Source organism: Melospiza melodia, chromosome 1 (assembly GCF_035770615.1).
Source record: "Melospiza melodia melodia isolate bMelMel2 chromosome 1, bMelMel2.pri, whole genome shotgun sequence".
NCBI lineage: Eukaryota > Metazoa > Chordata > Aves > Passeriformes > Passerellidae > Melospiza > Melospiza melodia.
Genome location: NC_086194.1, coordinates 101,773,063 through 101,791,026, shown reverse-complemented (window position 1 = coordinate 101,791,026; position 17,964 = coordinate 101,773,063). Strand labels below are relative to the sequence as shown.

The 17,964-nt window shown below is 39.7% G+C and overlaps 1 protein-coding gene across 1 annotated transcript in view; it reads right to left on the bottom strand.

The window, feature by feature from the left end:
• Positions 1-369: 369 nt before the first annotated feature.
• DAP (death associated protein) overlaps positions 370-17,964 on the bottom strand; it is a 50,123-nt gene continuing 32,528 nt past the window's right edge. Inside the window, exons 3-4 of the mRNA XM_063162780.1 lie at positions 2,328-2,370; positions 370-613 (exon numbers count right to left, since the gene is read on the bottom strand). Coding sequence (XP_063018850.1) covers positions 494-613; positions 2,328-2,370 — 163 coding nt within the window. The 3' untranslated portion in view covers positions 370-493. The remainder of the gene's footprint in view (positions 614-2,327; positions 2,371-17,964) is intronic.

Here is a 17,964-nt window from a genome sequence, read left to right as displayed (position 1 = left end):
TGAATCCAGAGGGCACAGGGGTGGAACACTGAGGATACTGAAGGCTGCAAGGGTTCTACATAATCAAGACTTCTGTCTCAACACACCCAACAAACTCCCTCCAGACAGTAAAGGTACCAGTACAAAAGGGCTGCTCTTCCTCACTGGCTTAGCATAAAAACTACATTAACTATCTGCTACTCTGAGTCCACAACTAAAAGTACAGATTTTAAGCCGATTAATCATATTATTCATACTGAAGTTTTTATCTTGGCAATAAGAAAATCTTATAAAAAAGCACCCCTGATCAGCAAATACCCAATACAGAATTTTCCATCTGGGATAACAACTGAACAATGTCTTCATTCTTATGACCCTTGAGAATTAAAGTAAAAGAAACAGCATTTTATTTTAGATGTCAATTTTACAGACTTGACAGTGTGACTACTAGAGGGTTTTTGTCTTCTCTTGCACACATTCAGTGAAGCAGGCTGGCAGAGGTCCTGGCGGGAGCTCACTTGCGCGGCTGGTGGATGTGCTGTTTGACGTGCTGAGGGTGGGGAAGCTTCTCCACAGAAGGATGTGGCTTCTGATGAGCCACCTGAGCTGCAGCTGGAGGGAAGTCCTTATCACCCTGTTTGAAGAACACAGCAGGAAAAGTTTAAGGAATCTTAAAAGTGTACTTTCCAGTTCAAATTGATGTAAATTCTAAAAACTGTGAAAATCAGATGAAAAACAGTGTTGCATGTCACTTTGGGGTCCTCCTTTACACATTCTATGTTTTTATTCTTACTAGCCAACTTCAAAATTTTTCTTATGCAAGCTTCACTTCTTCCAGTTACACACACTATCCAATAATAAGGTATCTTAATGTGAGCCCAGGGGAAAAAAATCAAAATATTCCTATCTTCAGACGTGTTTGGTTTCAAAGAAGCCACTAGAAAGAATAGACTATTTTAAAAGTAAGTTAAGGCAGCATGAAAAATACCTGCACAAAAAGCCTGCTGCAGGAATCAGAGTTGTGGAATGGCCTGGGTTGGAAGCAATCTTAAAGATCATCCAGTTCCAACATCAATGCCATGGGCAGGGACGCCCTCCACTAGACCACGTTGTTCAGGACTCCATCCTGAGGGATGCAGTTAAGTCACCCCAAGGCCTTCTCTTTCCCAAACTAAACAAAGCCAGTTTCTTTAGGAAGAAAGCAGGATCTAAAACTACTTATGACTCAAATCTTAGGGATGGCTGGCTTTGAAGTTTCACATGCTCTTTTAACCAGGTCTGCTAGTGTTGGCTCTCAGGTGCTGCTGCTGGGCAGCCTCAGTCCAGGTGTAACCCATATGTCACCTACTTACCATTGCCATTTCTAGGCTCAGTCCTGTGGGGCTTTCAAAAAGCAACAGGAAACAAATATATCAGTGCTCAGCCACAAGGGGACAATAGTGAAGGGGGACACAACTTCCCTCTTCAGAAAGGGGGACAAACATCATATGCCAGAAGCTCTGGGCATTCCACTGGCTCACAGGGCAACAACCATACACTGTTTTGTTTTGGTTTCATTTTAATCACTTTGTTAACTTGTTACATTTGGTAATTTTTACTCTTCTCCAACTTGCTTCTAGTGTTCAAAGATCTGCTTTCCTCAGACCTGACATTTTCTGCCTTCCCTCCCCCGATGCTGCCAACTGCCCATTCCTTATGGGCTAAGGAAAATGGCATCAGCTCACTCCTTCCTATGGGATCTGACACAAGCACAGCATCTCACAGTAAAGCACACTGCAACCCCCAGTGATGTAAGGTAGCCACCACACAAAGCCATGATAAAACCCTGCCACAATGCAGGAATTACTGATCACATGATTAATGGCTAGTTAATACTAAGGATTTACAGGTCCTGCCTGCTCCTAAAGTCCAGGGAATAGCACCCTAAATCCCAAGTACCTCAAGGCACATATGGCAGCTGAAACACTCAATCTTCAAGCATGTAACCTCACAGGCAGGAGGGTTGCTCCTCATCACAGATCAAGCTACAGCAGCAGTTTAATATGCAGCTGCCTCCAAAGGAAATGAATACAGTAATATCTAGCTTAGATATAAAAAGATGATCCAATAAACTTAAAGTGCTAAAATTCAAAGAAAAACGGTGGAAATAATTTCAATGAATAATTTCAATTTCACACAAACCCAGAAAGAATGCTCAAAGGGCCTTACATGAATATAGAAAACACAAAGCCTCCTCTCACAAAAGAGGAAGGGGTATGAAAAAGATTAATTTTGCTCTGATTGGAGGTAATTCTGAAAAGCTTACAGTAATTTTGCTATGGCTGAGAGAAATTTACTGATAATCTTACCCTAGCAATGACACCGGAGATGAACACTGCTGGCTTAGGTGGGCTGAAAAAAATAAGAGAGATTATTTGTATCACTTATTTAGAAGGTAAAAATGAAATCACACATACAGTGCAAAAAAGAAAGGTGGCATTTTTGGAAACTGATTAATTTTTCAAACAGACAAGACAAATTTTCTCTTCAAATGATTATTGCCTTAGTAGTACTTACTGCAGCCAAAACCAGACCTTTAGGTTTTTGCTGCTATTACTTCACAATGATTGTGACAGAAGAGGCTAGTCCAACAATATTGCTTCTCAAAGCTGAGTCTTTGTTTGCGCTGGTTTCTTAATCCTCAAATTTTTTACATAAACTGCCAGCAGTACTTTAGACACAGTGTATTTGTATTGCACAATTGAAACTGTAGCTGGACTAAAGTCATTGCTGTGTTAGAGAATAAAAGGAATTTCAAGTTTACATCTGTCAATCGAAAAAATGAGGATTCTGAGTCTCAGAAAGAGCAACAGACTGCACTTTAAATCACAGATTTTCAAGCAGGTAGTCTATTACAATAAAAAGAAACATGTCTGTAATCAAACAAATATTGAAAACATAAAGCAAAGCCTTTCCTGGTTTCTCATTTGCAGCCCCTCCACCCACACCAACAGGAACAGACTCTCCACAGCCAGAGTTCTCTGTAGCTTGGTCAGCACAAGCCATTGGTTTCCCTGGGTCAGCACAAGCCATTGGTTTCCCTGATCTCCTGAAGTGACCACCTCTACCTGGAGGCTACAGCATAGCCACATCCAACTGCTCGCCCTGCTGGCACTGCCAGAGTCTGAATTACAGACACAGCAACCTCAGTGCCTCTGGGGCAGGTAAAACCACACATCTGCATGGAGTCTGCAGAAGGGCTGGGGCCTGGAGCTCCAGAAAATCTCCACAGCAGGGGTAATTCTCCTGTAAGAAATCCAGGTAAGCTGAGGCACTGCAGAGGGAAGCAGAGTGGGGAGCTGAAGGTGTCCCTCCCCTGAGAACACCTGTAACTGAGAACTCAGAGCAGCTCCATTAACCTGGACCACAAGTGGGGTTCTACCCCGAGATGTTACAGCTCGCAGGGCTGGAACAACACAAGGCACACACAAATCAAATGACTTATTAGAGGAATGATAGTGATTACTATGATGCACTTTACAACTACACAGCTTGTAAAAATTTATTAACATGATGTTGTGTGAAGTTAAGATAACAAGCAGCACAGTATTAGACTAGTTATAATGAACTCATAAATATTGCCTGAGCCCTGTTTAAGTGATGGTATTGCTGCTCAGTCTCTGAACAGCCTGGTTATTTAACAAGGCTCAGAATCCCTCCTAGACATTTTTAAAAAGTCAGAAAGACAAGGTTAGAAAAAAAGGAGAAAGGAAAAGAGTTCTGCTCTAAAATACTTCCATGGAAGAATAACAATGATATTTCCTGCCATGAGAAATAACATTTTAATAGCTGTATTAGACTTTTTCTATCCAATTTTCTGTCAGTACAAGCTAATAACAAGCAAAGATCAATAGCAAAACACTTCCATTTCATTCTAATTATACTGAGCCAATTAGTATGCTACAGTCTGCATGAGACTTACTGGATGCTGAGTAACAAACTCAAAGAAATAACTCTGACTGAGAAAATACAGATGTACTGCAGTGGCTCAAGGTACAATTCACACATTTACACCATGACATTATAAAGGAAATGAACAGTAAATGAAAAAAAAGTATGATAATTTATTTTTCAACTATACATGGAATCTGGCTTTAGTCACACTCAGAGAAACTGTTTTTTGCTTGACATTATATTATTAACAATACTGGATGGTGAAAAAGTCAAATCAGATGGATTTTTTTTTTTAATATTCTTAACATGACCTTTCAATGTTCATTATGCTTGGATGATGCATGAAATTCAAATCAACATTTCCCCAGCAGAGCCTGTATTTGCTGAATGTGCCATGAGCTGTTCTTCAACTACCACACTGTATTACCTGCTGTGGAGTTCATAATTCTTACTTTAAAAACAAGTGCAATGTTCTATGGCTTTGGCCAAATCAGAAGGAATCTCTTGCATAATGGTCATTTCAAAAACATCTTTTACCACTGCAAATTACAAAAATCTGCTTAGAAACCCCAGCCTCCTGTTAAAATGTCATGCTATTCATGTTCACAGGGCCCAAACTTGCAAGTGTTAAGTCTCCCAAGTACACAATAGAGCTGGATATGGTTAGACTATTTGGCAGATTTCTGTATTTATTTTAATTTGTATTTATTTTAATTGTACGTTCTTTTGTCTCAGGAATTAGGCTGAAGATCCTGTAAAGATCACTGTCATTTTCAGGTAAACTAAAATCCAGTCTGAGGTTTATGCTTCAGGTAGTACCTCAGAAGCAGCTAGCACGTCTTTATAAAGAAGATGAAAGTCAGCAGTACCATTTTCCTAGTAAAAACTGTATTTTTCAGACACAAAGCATTTGTGTTGAACACTATCACAACACAACCTTGCAGCCTTGTTTGTATGCAGTGGGTTCTGTGACTGCCTTTAGTTACACTGCCTTGGAAACAGGACACTGATGAGGCTCTCCCAAAGGTGAGTGGTAAGCACCAAAACACCTCACTTAGAGTTCATGTGGGACACTCTAGGATAGTGCTGACACACAGACAACAACCTAACAGGAATTTAGAGTTGCAAAAGGTATCTACTCCCTGATGCAGCTGGAACAGTTTTCTCCTTGACTTTCCCCCTTGTTTGTCATCTTCATGGATTTTTTGACTGGACTCCCCCTGCTCCATACTAGATTTCCAGTTTTTAAATGGAAGAACTAATGGGAATGCTGACCCAGCTTCCAGCTCAAGCACCTCTACCTTCCATCCACAAAGATCTTGCAGAAACCCTGGCATTTGTCTCTGGCTGCCCCAGGTTTCCATGATCAGCTGCAGGTGCACACAGTAATGAGGCTTCACCTCTCTATTTAACTTGTTACACAGGAAAAATGCTTCCCTCCTACAAGAGACACACCAGCTTAATAGGAAGCTCATTTCCATGTATTAATTATCCAGTAGCAGGGAAAAGAACCAAAAGCTGGCCAGAAATTGGAATGATTGAGTGTGTTGGTATTTATGTCCCATGTCAAGCCACTGGCTTTCCTTACATTTCTACCAGATTACATTGTTTCAGAAAAAATCTTAAAAAAATTAGTATTATTCATTATCTTTGATGATCTATAGAACCAGAACCAGGCCAGAGCATATATAATCACACATCTGTACTAATGAAGAATTCAACAGATCAGAGAAAGGCCTGGATAATCAGTCACTGATTCATGCTTTAATTTCATTCCTAATGAGAGAAATCTTTCCACAGATGAACTTTGTCATAATAAATTCAATCTCTACTGCCAGACTCCCAAATCATGGGCTTTTGTGGACCCAGATTAGCTGCCAGGACCATAACTCTCTAATTGCACTCTGAGACATCTACTGGGATTGCAGTGTTGCAATATCGCTCATTATCTTTCCCAAGAACTTTCTGAAAATAGAAACAAAAATGGAGAACAGGCACAGGCTATCATTGCTACATTTATACAACACTTTTAAGTGCTTTAAATTCTATTGGTGTTTTATACAAAGCACAACCTACATTTCCAGTATTTTGTAAGCTGTGATGGTTTTTCTGAGGATATACTTAATCTGATGAAAATCGGTTTGACAGATGTTGTTTTGAAGATGCAGCATTCCTTTGTGTAGGCATCAGTAAACAAGAAAGCAAAAAAAATTTATTTTCTGACAAAACCTGATTTTGTTTATACATATTCGTGCTTTACAGCTATTTAATGCACACATTTATTTAAAGTTAATGAATAGTCACAGCTGATACTGTGTAAGGAACACAGTTTTGTGTTTGCCAAGACTGGTTAGTGTTTGTGTCAATACTTTCAAAGCAAATCCTTATTTTGTTCTAACATATGGAGAAAAAGAACACATCTGTTAAGATCTAAGTGTTCAGAGAACTCACCCTGATTTTACATGTGCAATGCTGCACCTGTTTAACATTAGATTCTCTATTGGATTCATTTCTCCTGACTGTTCAAATAGAATAGATTTCTATTATTCCAAAATACTTAGCTCAAATAGGATCTTTATCTGACACGGAAGGCAAATCACAAAGATGAAATAACTTGCAAAGATCATTAACTAGATGAAACGAGGCATTGATAATACTAAAATCTTGTGCCTTCACCTCAGAGGGATTGGTTGAACTGAAGTATGACAGACATACTATAAAGACAAACACAGTGACACAGGAGTCACTGTGAAATCTCCTAGAGGCCACAGAACACACATAGAGCAGATGAGCATTTATCCAACTCCACTAAAACAGAGATCCTGACTAAATCAGTTTTGTAACTCAACAGGGAAATTTACAGTTAACTGTATCTCTCTCTATAAATGCAGTGAAGGTGTGCACATATGTGCAGAGGCTGTGCACGTATGCACACAGAGATGACACAAATTCACAGCTGTTTCACAGTGGGCCCACATGCAGAACAAAGCAGAGCACATTGCTGTGGGGGGGGATGAACACCTGCACCCACTCTGGTGCACCCAAATTACCTACAGCATCCCTTACCTGATAGGATGGAATGCATATAATGCTGGCTTCCAGCAGAAGTTTGAAGAGCAGATCCAGTCTGGAGGAAGGATTGTGAGCACTGCTCACAGTGCCATCCAAACCAAAGGGCTCCATTCAGAGTTGACAAAACCAGGAAACACCCCCAAACATTGCTGCTGTCCACACAAACATAAAAGCTTCTAAAATGGGAAGTGGGTCTCACTGCAGCCACAGTGGAGAAGGTAAGTGCCCCATGTACACTGATGATCAGAAAAATCAAAATAACGTACCAAGACAAAGAAAGAATGAGAAAAAGCAATAGTAAAAATAGTAGCTCACAGTATACCTCTATTAAAATATGGTATTCAGACCAGGAACACCATAAGCGAAGAACAAGAACAAAAATATAGATGGAAAAAATAGTTTAGAGAGCACAAAGAACCCACATAAGGAGACAGCTAAGAACTCTTAGATACAGTATACAAAGGAGTAGGCAATAGTGCTCTCATCTACCTCGTTACAGTACAAGTAGAAAGTGACACTTGCAGAAGACTAAATTTAAAATTATTAATAGCAGATACCTTTAAAATAGATTTAAATGTAGACTCTCCTGAAAATAAGGCATCAATCTCAAAATTTCCACTATGCCAACATTCAAAACAGGTTAGCCCACTTTAAAAAGGACAAAACTACATAGATGCAAGGCTTTTATTAGACTGGATTATTTTTTTTGTCAAAATATTTTAGACTAAAGTTAAATCATTAAAACTGCATTAAACTAATCTTCTAGATGGAATTATTCATATTTAGGATTAAAGAATGGGAATTATTCATATTTATCTTTTCATATTTGTGGGAATTAATGGTATGTCTTAAAACTGGTGATCACCTTTTGCTCTTTTAAGTAAGCCTGGCAAACAGATACATGGAATCTATAAATACATGTTTTTCAAAGACTTTGGAACCAGAAATTACATCATCATTTTTAACTACCCAAGAATAATGCTGGAATTTGTGACTTGATGTTTCCTTGTTTTAATCAAATCATCCACTGGCATGTACTGTGACTCACAGTTGGCCTATAGCTGTGGAAAGCAAAGGAGCAATTACTGTGACAGGCAGGGAAAACACAAAGGAGAAATTCCTGCAAACCAAAGAGATTCCAGCACAGCACCTGGGGCTGCACCCAGCTCCCTGACCCTGCAGGCAAAGGCAGCACACAGACAGTATACCCTTGCCCCTCCAGCACCCCAAAACAGCAAGGACTTGAGAAGTGAGCAGAACCTTCCACTGATCAGCTTGCCTTTATTTCCCTGCTCATTTTCAAATAAACACCATTCACTTTCCTGACAATTAACTTTGGCAAGCAAAATGAAAACTATAGATGAAATACTAAGAACTGTAGTTACTCATTGATTCCCCAACTGCTTCCTAATGAGAGCAAGTTTTGTGGGTTTTTACTTTTTTTCCTGGCATGATATCCACTCCATGAACAGGTTCCCCAAGTATTCTGAGCAGAATTTCCTTTTCAGTCAACAAAACATCATACTTTAAACCTGCCCTTCTATTTCTGCAATTGAAAGTATTGTGCCCAGTTGTTCAAATCATTCACCTTAATCTTCAAAGTTGTTTGGGAATTTGTATTTTCTGGTTATGAAACATGAACATTAACTAGTCTTAGTTTCAATCTAATGCTTCTCTAAAGATGTCCAGATATGTCATTACAGGGGTGCTTATTTGAATTTACAGAGTTGCCTTTGATTTTGGCATTGTCTGCAAAAACAAATTCTAAGATGATTAAAACCACACTGAGATGATTAAAATCACACTTCTCAGCAACAGAACAAAACTAACAAGCCTGCTCATCAGCTTGCTTGAAATAATTTCCCGTTGGTTGTAATACGTTTAGGTTATCAATTTTATGGACAGAAAAGTAATAATTAGTCTGACTGACTACCAGAGGGAAATGTTTTAGCTGATTGCATTGGGACATACAGTATCTGATATTCTACGATTATTTATTGTGTTGAGGTCATTTATCTGCCAAAGCTTTCAGATCTTTAAGACCATCCACAGGATGGCACTGTTGAACCTCAGAGTCTCCTGCAGACGAAGAAGGGAACAACCTCAAAAACATCCAGGTGCTGCAGAAAATACTAAAACAAGTAAAAAGCAGTACTTCCCCTTGATGACAAATGCTGACAAAACACAGTGCATATACAAATACACACAAAATTCTTACACATACCTAGAGATGCTACTTTGGGATACAACTTTCCTGTCTGCGTGTCTTAGGCTGTGCCCTGACACACCCCAAGAGAATGCAATGCCCTATCAGAAAATTATAATTACTATTTATTTTGCTATTCACATACAAGCAAATCGGGTGTCCTGATCTTTTAATGAGGTGGTAAATGACTGGCCATTACATTTAATAGCAACTGATTGACATTCACTATTCTAAGATTCACTATTAAGGCATTGCAGCATATGGCCTGATTAATCTCACCAGCCTCTCATTCATCTTTTTAGTTCAAGTATAACCCATAAAAAGAAATTATTTAAGAAAGAGATCCCATCTCTTATCTATATTGTTATACATGATATTGCTATCAGAGAATAAATTTCTCTTTCAAGCTGCCTTCTGATCACAAAATGAAGATTTAAGTATTTCACCTTTTCCATAGACTCAGAGGATTTAGAAATAGTCCGCAATTCTCCAACTGCTGGTTGATTTATAAAGGTTCCATCCTGTTATTGCAGTATCTCCATTAGCTCTTAGTGAACACCCATGATCAACTTCTCACATGCAGCTACTGCAGCATCAGCCCACTTAATAATCTTTAACTACTTAACTGTGGAAAAAAGAGAGCTGTGAAAACTTACATGAAGTAAGCAGTGCTTAAAGGGTGATGCAACTCCAAGGAAACTCTAAAATAAGGAAGGAAATAGGGTAGACTTCAAGCATTTGCAAAATTACCAAAGACCATGGTTCAAAAGGGAGAGAAGACCAAATTTTCCACGTGTTTGTCAGGTGCTGAAGTGCATCCCTGTGCACGTTCCCATGACAGCAGTGCACTTCCATGCTGAGAATATCATGAGCATGGGCCTGCACCGCAGTCTTGGCTGCAGAGATGTAGGAGTCAGTTGTGGCACTGTTGTACTCCTCCATCTCTCAGCAGATGAAAGATGGAGTGCAACTGGAAGAACGGCTTGATGCTGTACCAGGAATAGAGGATGTCAGTGCAGTGAGAAAAACATAAGAAGATAGAGGCTGAGAAGGTGAAAATCTCATCATTTCTGCCCAGGTGAAGCTGTGTTTGTCTCAGAGCCACACAGCAGTGGCCTGAAATTTCCCAACCTTTCCCGTTAAGAGTTCATAACCTGAATCTTGCTTTCCAATGTTTCACAGTATTAATCATTCAGTAGATGTGCACCTTTCACTCTCCTAGTGCTTTGAGCAATTGCAGTATCATTTGTTATTATCCCCAAAACCAGTGCAGACATGAAGTCAAACATGCAGGCATTGCACATGCATAAACACTACATCACCTTCCACAGCCATACAGCTGTAGTGAAAAGCCTTCTCAACCCAATTTTACACTCTTCATTCTGAATGGTTTCCATTCTACACTCACACCCTACTGTTATGTGAAGCTCTCCAAAGGAAATGTCTCTGCCCATGGCAAAAGGGACCATAAGGAATTTCCTGTCCATTTCAATAGGCCACTCCTGGGGAAGCTCTGAACATGATAAAGGATGCTGTTGGAAGGTCATGAAGATGCTCTGGTAGTATCAGATGCCAGCTGAAGGTTGTGTAAGCTGACTGTTCTTAGTCAAAAACTTGCTTTAGTTCAAACCCTGCCAAAGTTATCGACACAATTTTCCCTATTCTCCAGTGGCAAGTGGAGTCATAAATCATGTCATCCAGACATAGAGAACATTCTTTAAATATGCAATTTTATATTCAGAGCTCACACAGGAGCAACAGAAGATGGAATTAAGAAATGTTTTTAACTTAACAGCTTACTTTAAATAGCAAGAAACCCCCTAGTCCCTAATACACTTAGCCCAGATAGGTTTTTACTGTGACACAAGACAAGGAACTAAGTTCTCTCAAAAGGATTCAGACACAGGTGCATCTTCATTTAAATGAACTTGTTGAACTACAATTTCTCCACAGAGAAGCTGACCTCCACTGACCTGAGAGGAAGCAACCACTCGATTCCTCCACTACCATTACAGTGCCTGTGCTGAGAGGTGGTGGCTGGAAAGGCAGCATCACTTTCCATCCAGAAACATCCAGTCCCCTGAACACTACCAGAACAGGCTGTTTCTTCCTTCCATATTAATCTTATGGGTTTAATCTGGAAGGTCAATATCAGATATTACTACAATCATCTGCAAAACTTCCACTGTCAATGGGACTGGGACTTGGTGCCATGAAAATACACAGAAAATAACCTTCGGGAAATCAATAGCAATGGGATTCAAAGCATTGTAATCTGAAGGATGTCAAGAGGAGTTCTTAGACACCAAGCTTTCACTCTGTGTGAAATAAATGTCTAGCTTTGTAAAGTGATAACAGAAGCCATGACAATTCAAATGGATAACAGATCAATGTGCTGTTAAATCTGAATATAGTACTAAAGTAGTACCCATTCATTTCAATGGGCTGTAGAAATTTTAAAGCAACTACAAACTCCTGAATGTCAATACCACTAGTGATTTTTCTGTTAATCAAAGAAGAATGACTGCTACTTTTCTAGTTCAATCTCTTAGATCTGCCACTTCTTGGTGTTCTATTTGTTTGAATGGCTTTAGTAACAGCAAAAGCAGTTCATTTCCTTAAAGAAGCACCATAGCACCTGCAGGATAGCAGCTGACTACCTGGCAGAATTACCTGCTACCATACAGAGCAGGTTAGACTACATTTTTTCTGTTTGTGGTGCACATCTTTGCTTCTTCACTTTGCTTCTATGGGACATATAGATCAGCCTCTCTGAGGAATGAAAATAAAACATGCATGCACAGTCTCAGCTGAGCTTACATTTATTAAGCAGCAGCAGTACTAGTGGTACTTCATGCTGCCAGTTTGTACTAGTATTTTATACTGGTCATTCCCACACACAGCACAACAGAAAAGAACGAAGATGCACTAAAAGTTACTAATTTTACTTTATCCACTACCTGGTGGGACAGTTCTGGCTAGGGTACTGTCTAAAGCTGCATTTCCATCCTTCCAGCTGAAGGGTGTCCCCAGCAAGAACACCATTTTTCCAAAATAACTGCCTGGTGGCAGTACCTTTGGCCACTGTCTGGATGTTATAACAAACGACAATATAATAATGGGAACTGACTTAAGAAATCATTACCATACTCACCTTTGAAAAGTGTACCTATCTAAGATTTGTTTGGATTAGCAAAATTAACAATACCGTTCCTCTGTATGCTTCAAAAACCTATTTCTGTAATTCTGTGCATATTTGGACATAGAACCATTTTAATTAACGGCTTTTTATTTACTACTGAATTGCAACATGCTTTGTAAAAGCCTATTAACATGCAAATGCAGATTTCCCATGATTCAGGTAATCTTTACTTTTATGTAGTAATGTACCCAGTACATCATGTGAAGATTAATGAAAACATACAACACCACAATCAGATTTTCAGATCATTAAAAAGTGAAATAGCAATTGTCACAATAACTACACTATCTATCATACAGCCAATTTGTAAACACTACTTTTTATAACTTTTCATAATGTGGGGTGACTCATAGCCTATTCTTTTCAAATTTTCCTATTTGGAAGAAACATTTTGTAAATAGGAGCAATTTCTACTACAAAAATGTATTTTTGATTATTTATCTCTTGATTTGATTATATTTCCTTATTTCCCCTCACACCTTTAAGACTCCTCAATATGCTGGGACTCAGGGCTAAATATGTGTGGAATGCTGATTATTTTAAGAGTTCAGTATAAAACACATCCCTGCTGGGTTTTCATTACGAAAGCAAGTGGTTAGAGGGAGCTCAAGATCTGCACGAACAAGTACCAGAGGAAATTTTTCAATGGTACTTTTTTGGTAGAGGGTACAGGGGAGGTAATGATCCTGTCCTTCTCTAACAGCCTTTTAGCCCCCAAGGACTTGATCCCAAACCAGTAGTTTTTGTAGTTGTTTTTAATGGCAAGACATTAACTATGCAACAGTGGCAAGTTAATCACCACGCTCTTTATTTTCTATGATGTGATGACTTTGGATAATGTATTTCCAAAGTCAGTGCTTTCCTGAGAAAGCATCTCTGTAACTTGCAGCATAATCACTTCACATGTAAATACATCAGGAATTTGGAACCTGTAGCAACCAAATTTTGCTACAGGCTGGAGTGTAAGATGATGCACTGCCTGACTCAGCTGAATTCTTCTGGATTCACATGATCTTAGACACAGCTGAAAACCTTTGCAACGAGAAGTCCTAAAAATACTTTAGAGGAACAACAGCACCAATGTAGATCTTACAGTTCTTCCTCTTTTTTTAATCAAAGACTCAGGAAGAGGACAGAAAATATACTGCCCTGGGATTGCTAAGTCAAAGAACACAGGGAAGGATTCAGTTGGTTATCCTGCTTTCATTAGAAAAACATCTCATGGAGAGCGTGAGACACAGGAGAAATCATACTGACAGAAATGCATGTATCTGAGAGAGGCCTCAGATTCCATTAAGGCTGTACATTCTGGTTTGATATCTTACAATACAGATAATCTTGAAAAACTGAGCCCCCCCCCCAAAAATAAAAGTTTTCATTTAACTTAGGTATTATTAAAATAGAGGTATTATTTGAATATTTTATTTAGCAGAGAGCTGCAAAACATAGAATAGCAAAGGTCAGCAGAATGCAACAATGCTAGAAGTAGCAATAATGTATTTTTGGTGTCATTTGTTGTCACTTCTCAGTCTCTGAGTGACTCCCAGAGCACCTACTCATGGCAGGTGCAAATAAGCCATGAGGCCAGACTGCATTTGAGGCTGCTCAGACACAGAAAGCTGTGGTTCAGTGAAAATGTATTCGCTGAACAGAGGCTGAAAAAACCCCAACGCATGCACTACAACAGGTTTTTGGTAACAACCAGAGAGCTGTGACCTCAAAAAGCTCAAACTAAGAATTTAAGAAGCCAAAACAGTGTCTGAGATATTTACTGCTTGTACTTGTATTCACTTATAAGTCTCCTTTGACATTATATTCTGAGATCACATTTTATAAATTGATACATGTAAATTTTTGACCAACAAACAAGTTTGCACACACCTTTAACATCAAATGCCTACCCATTCCTTATGTGACCACAAAAAAAAAAAAAAAAAAAAAGGCAAAAAGAGCAGGTGTAAAGTGAATGTCCTTAATTTATCAAAAGGACAAATAATTTTCTAATTTTCATCCTCCATATTTATGGAAAAAGTTTCCATTAACCAACACGGCATTCCTATTATTAACCTGCACTGTCAAGAGAGGAGACAGATTCTCTTGTGTATTCTTGCTCTGAGTACTTGCTGCTATGACATTAAAATTGACAGAAGGGTATTGGGCTCCTGTCATATTTATTTAAAATCTTCATACAGAAGAAGCCCACAGAGACATACCCTAGGCACCCAGATGACAGCAATGCTACTGCTGCTACATAATGGCCAGCTGCAAACTGAAGTTTAATTTCATTTTTGCCTATCAGAGGGATCTCTTCTAGTGACTTCCAGTTGTGAAGAAAGGTCCATGAATTTTACAGCACCAATCCTCATTCATAACCGTAGCACATCAAAAGGAGTAGAAAGTAAGGCATGCAGGAGCTTTAGGGGAGAATAGCAAGTTTTGTAGTGAAGCTCTGCTATAGAGAACAGCAACACTTCCTGAGGCAACACAGAGGGGACAGTAACACAATCCAGAGCTCAGAAGAAACACGGGGCAATCATGCTACTTGATCCGTGAATAAAGCAAGAAGAGAAGGGCTCATTCCTCCTAGGTTCACGAGTTTTTTGAGTATTGGGCAGAGGTACAGTAGGAAAGAAAACTACAAGGAGAGGGAACAGAAAGTGAAAAGAAAGGGAAAGGAGGAGGGGAAGGAAAAAAAGAAAGAAAAAATGAACATCCTCTCCTTTGGCAGCACTGCGGAATATGCATCAGGAAAAATTTCCTAAAACACAGTGGAAGTGTAAGCTTCTACGACGGGCCCCAATAACAGGGCAGGAGAAATATCCAGGGATATGCTCCATGTCAAGCACAAGCTATCTTGTGTTAATAAGTAAGGCTAGAGAAAGGCCATGAAAAGACAATGCAAGGATGCCACTGACCCGCCTATGAAGTGCCTCATGTAGGCACCCCAGGGTATCAGTGACAAGTTGCCATGGACTTCCCACCTCAGGCAGACAAAGGGCTCAGCCATGACCTTGTTAAGCACACAAAGGGACACAACACTGGTGCACAAATATTCTTTCCTCTCCCCCTTTTCTGTGTGGGTGGGCTAAGTATAATCACGCGTATGCAATTCTTATCCCCAATCCCCTTCCCCCCCAGTTTTATAGTTGTGACATGGAGAAATGATCCAAGTGTTTTGTAGCCTATGCAGAGATGAGAAACACTGCCATTCTTCTGAAAGACCATCAAAAGGCAGATTTGCCACTCATATGTAAAGCACCAATAAGCTATCAGCAGTAATGAACTACCAGACATTTATTTTGGTACCTCTGCTATTTCCTGAAGCCCAATTTCCATACAGACCACTGGAGAGCCTCAATCTTTTATGAATCAAAACATTACGACTTTCAAATGTGAGAGAGGAAAGCCACATCTCTCCTCAACAGAAGAAAATTGAATGGAGAATTTCCCACTCTCTGTATCTGCCTGTGCTGGCATGACAGACCACACTGTGTGACAGAAAGCAGCTACCCAGCATTATGTCAAAGGGAGAGCTATGATCACCCTTGGAAGTGGCAAAGTCATGCTGATTTTAGCCTGCATTCGCTTTGCAGAGCTTCAAGTAACAGTAGGGTGTTAACAACGAATGGAAACACTCCAGAAAACACGAGCTAAGGCAATTCACTATTGCAAAAGTCCAGCCTGAAGTAATTCCTGTCTTTCCCTAGGTATCACAGACTGGCAAGCAGCCCCTCGTAACTTTCTCATAAACCACTCAATGCTCAGAAAGTTTCATTTTTTTATTTCACCAAATGTTATCTCACTGTCACTCTTGGCACATGAAGCAATTTCATCATCTGTTACCATTTCTTTTAGGTATGGTAATCTTAAGGAACAAATTAATTAAAAGCTTAAACCAGACTGACAGGTGTGACTTCAGTAGCAGTTTTTTAATGAAAATGCGTATTTTAGAACTTCAGGAAGGCTGGTAATTATTTCAGGTAGGTCAGGTTTTAGACCAAATCAAAATATTAACATAACAATGGGAAGATGTAATTTGGTGATGTTTATGTCCTTGGAAAACCTAAGGAAACCCATTCAGCATCTTGGCTGTTGTCCACATAACACAACAGTTTCAAATGCAGTTTGTAAACTTGAACTCTGGCTATTTTCATTAGTATACCCTGCTGCATTTTTCAAAGGGCTTGGGCCTTCACAAATGTGACTGATTTAAACAGGAGCATCTGTACCTCTGAAAACTGAGTGAAGATTATTAAGTACGGTACTTGCACTTGAGAAACCACTTCTGAATTTTCAGTAGAATGTGTGACTGAGCCTGCAGAACCACTATCACAGAAGCATGAGAGAAGTGAAATATCTGATATAATCCTCAAGGAAAAGATGAAAAGAATTTGAGCACAAATTCTTTGAGAATAAACAGGATAGTGCAAAAGAGCTGGCTGTTCATCTTCTCACGTGCACTTTTTAACGATTAACAATTTGGTTGTAATGACAAAGAAATATAGTATTCTGCAAAATGTGGACTTGACAGCCCAGAAGATCATAATCCTTTTAAGCACAGAACAGGCAATGCAAGCAGAGGCCAACTCAAACATTGTTGCTAGTGTGACCTTGTCCCCAGACCTGCACTTCAGTGTCTTCCCTAGCGGTGCATCTGGCTGCAGCTCAGGCTCAGTCAGCAGTGCCCACACACAGATGCCAAGCCACAGATAACAATCCCATCACTGCAGCCTGTGCTGGGTCAGTGCTCAGGGCAGCCTGCCTCTCTGGAGGTTCACATGCTCATGGCAGCTGCTTTGCTCTGAAGATCACCAGCTTTTTCCTCCTCCATGGAGCATTTCATTGTGAATGTATTATTTTTTTGCACTCATCTGACACTGGCAGCCTACTGATCAGAACTCTGCTCACTTTGGACCAACACAACTGTACAGACAACCAAGAGCAGGTTCCACATTGCCCCATCAGATCATTTATAAGATGTGGGGATGGCTGTACAAGGCCACACTCTGAAAAGGCTAGATGGCTCTCCTGGATCATCCAGTCTCCAGTACGTGCTGCTTGGGTGGCTCCTCCTGGACAGCAGCACAAAGGACAAGCTTCCTCTGATATCCCTCTTAGCAGAGATCTGCCACTACACTTCAGATAGAAACTGAAAATCAATCTTAGATTATAACACTTCAACCTAAGAGAGTCTTGGAAACACTCATTCCTAACCTATTCTCTGGACATACACATACAGAGTTCATAAACCAAAACTGCCTTCAATTATTTGAGAAGAGAGTATAGTCTAGACAGCCTAAAAGTCTAAAAGACAAACAACACTGAAAAAAACTAATGAAACAAATTACAGAACTGTAATTACAGAGCACTCCACAAGAGAACCACAGAAGGGCTGAGGTTGGCAGTGACCTCAGGAGATCATGTGATCCAAGCCCCTGCTCAAGCTCAGCAATCAAGAACACAGGCTGCCCAAAACAATGTCCAGGCAGCTTTCTATTATCTCGAAGGATCAAGACTCAAAAATCTCTTTGGGAAATATGTGCCAGTGCTCAGTCCCTCTCACAGGAAACAC